Genomic DNA, 8,570 nt, shown 5'->3' with positions numbered 1-8,570 from the left:
CCAGAAAGAGTGAGAGATAAAGGCAACCTGTTGCTCCACATTCAGGTTTTAAAGATCAACTCGAGTCAAGGACAGTCACTGCATTATATAAAAAGGTTTTTGGATCCAAATCCAAGTTTTGAAGCTGAGTGTAAGTTGAAGCTGCTGCTGTGTCAACATCACGTGGTTATTGAACTGAGAGAGCAAATGATAAAAGAGGATAACTGGAAATTGTCGGGTTCCGACTGGTAAGAGTTTCCAATACAAATGTACTGTCTTCATATTCAAATTAATGCAAAATAAATGTCTAAATATGACATTATTGTAATATTTCAAGTCAGAAGAAGGTTTTAGTTGTTATTTCATGTCCTTAAAGTTCATCTTACTGCTACATGACAGAGGATGATTCTTCTGAGCTCGCTTTCACTTTGTTTTGACCTGTACAAAGAATGAAAATATTTCCGAGGATGTTCAGGAGGCATCAGGGTCTTTGGCACATGTTCAGTCTCTTTTCACATTACATTTAAAGAGGGTGTACATGTGCTTGTTCAGAATGAAGGAAGGAAACCTTGATAAAGAAGCACCTGTTTAACCTCCATGCTGATATTTGCCGGCCTCTCATTGGTTCGATAGAGAAAAAGGGACCAGTATAAATACTAATCAGAGAAGCGGCAGCAGAGTGTGGTTTTCTCTCTCATCCAGGGGGAAGCATGAAGTGGTTCATTCTGGTGGCTCTGTTCGGGCTCGGCCTCGCCCAACACAACCCGCACACCAAGAAGGGCAGGACGGCCATCGTGCACCTGTTCGAGTGGCGCTGGGCCGACATCGCCGCAGAGTGCGAGCGCTTCCTGGGTCCCAATGGCTTTGGTGGAGTTCAGGTGTGTATGACATTGTTTTACTCCATTCTCTTTCTGGTTCGCATTACTCAATAAACAGTCGTCGAGCTGCATGTTGGTGATGCACAAGGCAGTTTGAACAAAGATTGCTACAGTCTTCTGGAAAACAAAAAGGATTTTAAAGATGTTTTGGTTGGAACATCAATGTTTTATGTTCCTATGAATCTTTAACTGGTGCAGCGGACACCAAACATGACCTTTAACAATGTCACTGGATTTTTATTTTAATGTCGTCCAAAAAATTCTCAGATGAGGAAATCATGTGGTATCATTATCAATGGGGGGGTCACACAAGGTCAAGTTTACCGGAATCTTTCTGTGCTGAGTTTGCATGTTCTTCCTGTGTCCGTGGCTGTTTTTCCCGGGAACTCCGACTTCCTCCAAAGACATGCAGATTCTGATTATATTAACTGGAGACACTTAATTGTGATGCGCTGGCCACTGTCCACCGTGTGTACACCCCAACCTCTCGCCTCATTCATCTGGAACTGGCTCAGGTCCCCCCCCCCCCTCTCCCGTGACCCTCAAAAGATAAGCAGCATAGATTTTCATCCTGAAAAACTTTCTTGGGTCTTCACATTCACCCCCCAAATTTAAGGCCGATCATTTGAACACTGAAGTAGAGACAGATGGTGAATCAAGATCTCTTTTCTTCTGATGAATAAAGCCTGGAAACAAACAGTAAAAGCTAAAGCAATCGAGAAGGAGAAACACTGATGTGAGGATGGAGCGAGGTCAGAAAATAATGGATCTTACATTTTCTACCATGCATCTCTATTGCAGCTTATATTATAACAAGTTACTGCTACACACACACACACATCTTTCAAACAGCACAGTTTGCAGGATTTCAGTTGAATACAATTTAAATAACAACCATAATGGCATCAACAGGGTTCTTTTTTTCAAACTTTTGAAAGTTCTTCTGGACCCCACACCCCTAAACTACTGTCTCCAGAAGTCCACATGTTAAATTGCTGTGATGCCTCTTTTATAACTGTTAAGTAGACTCATAGTCCTGGTTAGCATCGATCTTCTGTCTGCAGACGACGCCTGTGTTAAAACTGATTATTGCTGCCATGTCTTTTTCCTGCTTGCTGCTCAGATCTCCCCTCCGAACGAGCACATCATACTGAACAACCCCTGGAGGCCCTGGTGGCAGAGATACCAGCCAATCAGCTACAACCTGTGCTCCCGATCCGGCAGCGAGAACGAGCTGAGAGACATGATCACCAGATGCAACAGCGTCGGGGTAAACGACATTACAACAGTAATTTAGTGAGAGGCATTAGGAACGTTGCTCTTGTGCGTTCGACAGCAGCTCGTAAATCTGCAGCCTCGTACGAGACAACAAACTCCTTCCAGGTACCTAACGGACCATTTGACTCCATCTGCATCATTATCAAAGTGTTTCTACAGCAATTGGTACCTGGCATTTCAAAAACATAAAAGATATCACTGGATGAAAAGCAGCAATTAAACAAATTGAGGAGTCCTGAAGAACTTTCATTTAACAAATTTTACTTGAGGCAATTAGCTCAGAAAATGAAATTCCCAACAGGTCAACATCTACGTGGACGCGGTCATCAACCACATGTGTGGAGCCAGCGCTGGAGAGGGAACGCACTCCTCATGCGGAAGCTGGTTCGACGCCGGCAAGGAGGACTTTCCCAGCGTCCCCTATTCCAACTGGGACTTCAACGACAACAAATGCAAGACCGGCAGTGGGGAAATTGAGAGCTATGGTGATGCTTATCAGGTAATGACAACAATTGGACAGATTTGGGGCCTTTATGCTTGATGTTGGTTAAAATACAAGCAGCATGTGAATAACAGCAGATCTTCACTGCTCCAGGTGCGTGACTGTCGTCTGGTTAGCCTGCTGGACCTCGCCCTGGAGAAGGATTACGTCCGGGGGAAGGTGACCGACTTCATGAACGAGCTGATCGACATGGGCGTGGCTGGATTCAGAGTGGACGCCTGCAAGCACATGTGGCCCGGCGACCTGCAAGTCGTCTACGGCGGTCTGCACCACCTCAACACCAAGTGGTTCTCCGCTGGCTCCAGACCCTTCATCTTCCAGGAGGTAGCTTGTTTTTTAAATTAGTTTTTTTAGAGGTTGCTAAAGGAATGATTCGATATCTCTAGAAGACAGCGGACAACCAAAAGGTTGGGTGACGATTTACAGGGAAATCAAGAAAATGCTGCAGGGGAAAAATGGATGTGTATTCAAAGGCGTGATTGGACAAACCCCCGGCAGTAATCTGTATGCAAGGAGGTGATTGGAGAAGTGGGAACCGCCCACTTGTCCAAATATTGGTACTGATAATGCCTCTGCAGTCAGCAGAGCCGTGGGAAAGAGTCAAGGTGGTGAACACAAACACTGTGGGAGCAGGTGGTTGTATAAAAGAAGTCATTATCAGCCGACAAGCATCATAACAGCACACAAGATTTAATGCTGTTATATAAAACGCAACTTGGAGGCTGTAAGTTCCTAGAATAACCTGCAATCACAAAATAACAGTGTGCTCTGTCTTCACTAAAAGACACGAGGGTTTAGCTCCATAAACATGGTTCTTATTATAAAACCAAAATGTTTACTTCGTTAATTTAATTCACAAACCTCTGACATGGCACAGTTAATACAATCTAACATTATATGACTGATGGATTAGTGATATAAATGTGATGCTGTTTTCCCTGCAGGTTATTGATCTGGGAGGTGAATCCATCACATCTCAGGAGTACGTCAAACTGGGAAGAGTGACCGAGTTCAAATATGGAGCCAAACTGGGAACTGTCTTCAGAAAATGGAACGGCGAGAAGCTGTGTTACACCAGGTATGTGAGTTTCTGCAATATCTTAAGGCCTAAAGTGAAAAATACCAATTTTAAATACTTTATGTAATATATTTTTGTTTGTGTTCTTGTCTCCAGGAACTGGGGAGAGGGTTGGGGTTTCATGCCCGATGGAAACGCTGTTGTCTTCGTTGACAACCACGACAACCAGAGAGGTCACGGTGCCGGTGGTGCTGCCATCGTCACCTTCTGGGACCCCAAGCCACACAAGATGGCCGTTGCCTACATGCTGGCTCATCCTTACGGAGTGACCAGGGTGATGTCGAGCTTCCGCTGGAACCGACACATTGTGAATGGAAAGGTACTGTCTCTTTGAGGAGAAATTAATCAAATTTATCGTGCATATTTGAAATTGTTTTGTCTAAATCAATTCATTCATTTGTAGGATCAGAATGACTGGATGGGACCTCCCAGTCACAGTGATGGATCCACCAAGTCAGTTCCCATCAACCCTGATCAGACCTGTGGAGACGGATGGGTGTGTGAGCACAGATGGCGTCAGATCACGTGAGTCCACAGGAAGCGAGAGTGCATCTTTTCTACAGTAGCTGAAATTTGCAGTTATAAAATCCACCTCATTATCTTTTTTTCCTTTCCTTCAACATACAAATACAACTATTTTAAAGTTGATCACATAAAACTGAGACACATCATTAGGCCAAGAAGTTTTTATACTTTACTAACACTTAACAATAATGACAAGAATCAATCAGTGATGTATTATTTATATCATCTCCTCGTTAGCAACATGGTGAAGTTCCGTAACGTTGTGGACGGAGAGCCTCACTCCAACTGGTGGGACAACCAGAGCAACCAGGTCGCCTTCGGACGTGGAAATCGTGGTTTCATCGTCTTTAACAATGACGACTGGTGAGTATTATCTACTCATAACTAAATATCAAATGCGTGGTTAGAATTGGCAGATATATGTTTCCCTGATGAATATCATTCATTAAAAGCAACAGTAATATTAGACTGATTTTACACAAAACTTCCAACAAATCATTTTTTGGTCCTTATCTTTTCAAAATAATGTTTAACCGTGATCGACCCTGTGTTCCCCCTCAGGGACCTGGATGAGACCCTGAACACCGGCATGCCCGGGGGGACCTACTGTGACGTCATTTCCGGCCTGAAGGAAGGAAACAGGTGCACGGGGAAGCAGATCCACGTTGGAGGCGACGGCCGAGCTCACTTCAAGATCAGCAGCAGAGACGAGGACCCTTTTGTTGCTGTTCATGCAGAGTCAAAGCTGTAATCACGTCCTCAGGGACTTTAAATAAACCAGATTATTGCAGATTAATAAAAGTAGTGACGTCACCTCTATTTTAATGCACTCATACCATTTGATTTGACTGCAGCATTACACGAGTAGAAAACACGTAAAAGGTGTCAATCTCTACTTCTTATGCTGACTTTGAATAATTAAAACAATCAGTCTGAAATTTGCACTTTTACATTTTAAAACTAAACCCTCATCTCCCAGAACAAAGTCAGAAATGACACCAGCTACATTTGTATGTGTATAATGCAAGTTTTCCATATTATACGATAGAGTGTAATAAATAAAAATGCGAGCACAGAGATGTTCCTGTCCTCTTCTTCTCTCATATTCTTTAAGGGCACATCTGTCCATTGTGTTTGGCAGTGAAATTAGACATTAGTTGGGTTATTCCTTTTATTAGACAACCACACACACTCCACTACAACATGTGAAGAAACCAGAAGTTTGCCTGATCCTCTAACCCTGGTGAAGTTTGCTGAGCTGATGATTGGACGGTCATAGGGACGAGATTTCGGGGGGATTTTACAAATAGTGAGTTGAAATATGAAACGACAACGAAAAGGTTTTTGACATCGTTGTCCAGAAGCTGTGTCCTCAGACAGCTGCACGGCCACCGAGTGTCCTGGACGAGCCCTGTGACGCCCACGCTTGTCCTCCACTGCTGCATCGTGCATTCCCCTCACCTCCATGACTCCTCGCCATCACACTGCGGCCACTTCAGTTTCACCTGAGTGCAGCACTGGCATCCGTCATTAGGACATCACAGGGGCCCGGAGGGGCAATGAGTCCAATATCCGTCCTCACTTTCTCCCTCACTCTGCCCGTCTTCCTGTCCCGTCACCCTCACTTTCTTCCTGTCTCCACCTTCCCTATGCAGCCCACCTACGTACCAGCCGCCACCTGAGGTGAGAGAGTGGAGGTGACGCCTGCCAGAACATTCAGCTCATCTCTCGCTGTCATGGCAATGTGACCCTCAGGCAGGAGAGAGTTTTTCCTCCCTGGTTCATTTAAACAATAAGAGAAAGCAATGAATGGAAAAAGAAAAACACAGTCTTGTTTTCTCAGTAAATGTTGTGTAAACACTGACATGTGGTTTGTGATGTGACTCACGATACACTGAAGTGCACAGAGTGTGAGTCAGATCCAGCAGATTGTAAGGAAAGCTTCACTAACATAAAAGGTTTAAATGTGAATCCTCATCATCTGGAGGAATCAGCTGAAGGTGCGAGTGGCTGCCTCCTCTAAAATAGAGCAGATTAATCTTTGTCTGCAAAATGTGCAAGAGAGAAAGTCAAAATGACAGAGAGTGCAGGGGGAGGATAGACGGAGGCCTGAGCGGCCGACTAGCCTCAACATATTGCAACTGCTAAATTATTGACCCTCTCTCCATCTTTGGGTCCGGCAGCTGCGAGGGCCTGTACGTTCCGATTAGCTGCCGAGACGTCAGTGTAGCAGAGCGGGGTCCTTGGTCCTGTCATCCTCACTGATGCTTTGTGACATGGCTGTCAACGGTGTCCCCGTCCTGTTTCATATTTCATATGGTGCACCAGACCTGTCTGTCACGTCAGCCGGGGAGAGAGACAGTCATCAACTTGAGGATGAAGCCACTGAGTTTTTTGGCTCTGTTCAGCTTTTTCAAACACCGGTGGAGGTGAAGCTCAGGCTGTGGTCTGATAAAGATGGAGTTAGGATTTTTAATACTCTTGATACATAATAAACAATAATAAACAAAACAGTTCATTTTAAATCAGTCTTTTTCTATAAACTTCCTTTAAACAAATACAAATATTGGTTTAAAATGTATTTTTTTGATTTATTATTTCTCTAGTGGTGACATCAGCATGTGATGATTCGTTCAGCAGTTAAGTACCAGAGTAATATTCAGCTTCCCACCACTTGGGGGCAGTATTGAAGCAAGAACTATGAAAGTTTTTTCCAAAACAAGATTGAAAATGTCCATGAGACTCTCTGTGAAATTTATTTCATAACTACTTGAAATTCTGGGAGGAATTACTCTGATGATAAAAGAAATTCACGCCTGATCTTTAATTCTACAAATTGAATTATAAGTATTGTCGATGGAAGTATAAGAGGTTTTCATCCGATGCAGATTGTATATAAGTATAAATTAATGTAAGGAGTCTATATTTTTGTATTTTTATAATATTAATATCATATATTTCAGCTAATAACTCTGGTTAAGGCCTCAGTAAAGACGGTTATTGATCCCAAGCTCTTGACAACTGAATATTCATTGATTTATTTATTGGTTTTCCGGTCACTGGCGAGTCCCGTCATGCTTCCAGCTTCCTCACCTTCCAGCTGTCACTTCATATCTCTGTGTAGTGGCACTTTCACCATGGCAACGAGCCATGGCAACCCGTACATCTGAAAATAGGCTGAATATAAGTACTTTGAGAGATAATTCAGAACATTTGGTGAATTTGTGAAGATTTCACATCTGCTTTTTTTTGGGGATGAAAGTGGATGAAAGAACCTTTAGTTTCTTGGTCTGAATTAAATATAAATTACATAAAGTGCTGTTTTTATTTACTGCCACTAAAAAAAAATACAGTTTTGTGTTTGGACATAGTTCAAAACAATGGAGAAAGTTGTGTTTGACTTCATTTGACTATTAAAAAACCTCCTTATTTCCCCAATGGAGTAATTATATTTTATCTTCTATGAATGACACAAAGAGGATTAAGGTATTTTAACCATTAGTTTTAACATTTGTAAGATGCTGTTTTTCTAGAAAGTGACGGAGGCCAATTCAGATTTATTGTTATTGCTTTATTTTGGATAATTTGAATAACTCATGTTGATATTTTGGGATCTAAACTGGATATAATTTCTATTCTTTTTGTTGTGACAAAGCCTGTAACGGTTGTCTTATCTTGTTTATGCTGTCTGGATTAAATTTGTGGTTTTATTGCCCTTTTTAGTGAAGTCTCTCTTGAAAAAAATACATTTCAATTTCAATGAGGCTTTGGACGGGATAAAAAAAGGAAACTGAAATTAAACAAATGAGGATGAAAGTTGTTGTTTGGATGTAAAAATTATGTAAATGATGAGTCATGGTAAAATTATTCGGAAGGTATTAGAAATATAAGTATCATGCTGGTTACATACAATGAACTTTTCTCAGACACAGTTCATATCCTACACACGGCTGCAAATGTATGAATAAGAATGTTTCCTGCATCAAAGTAATAAAGAGCAATAAATTAATATAATGGTTAAAACAGGATCATTTTACGAAAAGGTGGCAAATTATATGAAAATAGCTTGAAACTCCACTGATGCATGTGTTCATTGATCTGTGTCACTGTTACCCTTTCCCCACACCTTTGCTGTCCTTGCAATGTTCTTATTCATACCCCCCACTAACAGATTATACAGCAGCACACAGAGCAACGTGAAGGTTGGCCTTTTGTGTCCTCATACATTTCTCTGCTTAGTCTTTAATGATATCATTGCCGGGCTAAGTCATCTTTTATGGCTGACACCCCACAGGGTGGCCAATATTTAGTCTCGTATGTGTGTGTGTGT

General features: G+C 42.2%; 1 protein-coding gene across 1 annotated transcript; it reads left to right on the top strand.

The window, feature by feature from the left end:
• Window positions 1–659: 659 nt before the first annotated feature.
• LOC117778639 (pancreatic alpha-amylase-like) lies at window positions 660–5,041 on the top strand. Its single transcript, XM_034614357.1, has 9 exons — window positions 660–857; window positions 1,981–2,127; window positions 2,437–2,634; window positions 2,731–2,961; window positions 3,582–3,715; window positions 3,812–4,034; window positions 4,119–4,240; window positions 4,478–4,603; window positions 4,802–5,041. Exons 1-9 carry the CDS (start codon window positions 690–692, stop codon window positions 4,989–4,991), a joined length of 1,539 nt encoding a protein of 512 aa, XP_034470248.1. The 5' UTR covers window positions 660–689; the 3' UTR covers window positions 4,992–5,041.
• The last annotated feature ends 3,529 nt before the right edge of the window (window positions 5,042–8,570 follow it).

Source organism: Hippoglossus hippoglossus, chromosome 17 (assembly GCF_009819705.1).
Source record: "Hippoglossus hippoglossus isolate fHipHip1 chromosome 17, fHipHip1.pri, whole genome shotgun sequence".
Classification (NCBI taxonomy): Eukaryota; Metazoa; Chordata; class Actinopteri; order Pleuronectiformes; family Pleuronectidae; genus Hippoglossus; species Hippoglossus hippoglossus.
The sequence above is the reverse complement of the archived record's forward strand: the minus strand, read 5'-3'. Positions and strand labels throughout refer to the sequence as shown.

Bases quoted from the DNA above. Each gene is read 5' to 3' on its own strand.
- LOC117778639 (XM_034614357.1), top strand. From the start codon at position 690: ATGAAGTGGTTCATTCTGGTGGCTCTGTTCGGGCTCGGCCTCGCCCAA. The intron at 858-1,980 runs GTGTGTATGACA...CTTGCTGCTCAG, and splicing joins ATGGCTTTGGTGGAGTTCAG to ATCTCCCCTCCGAACGAGCA. The intron at 3,716-3,811 runs GTATGTGAGTTT...TCTTGTCTCCAG, and splicing joins GAGAAGCTGTGTTACACCAG to GAACTGGGGAGAGGGTTGGG.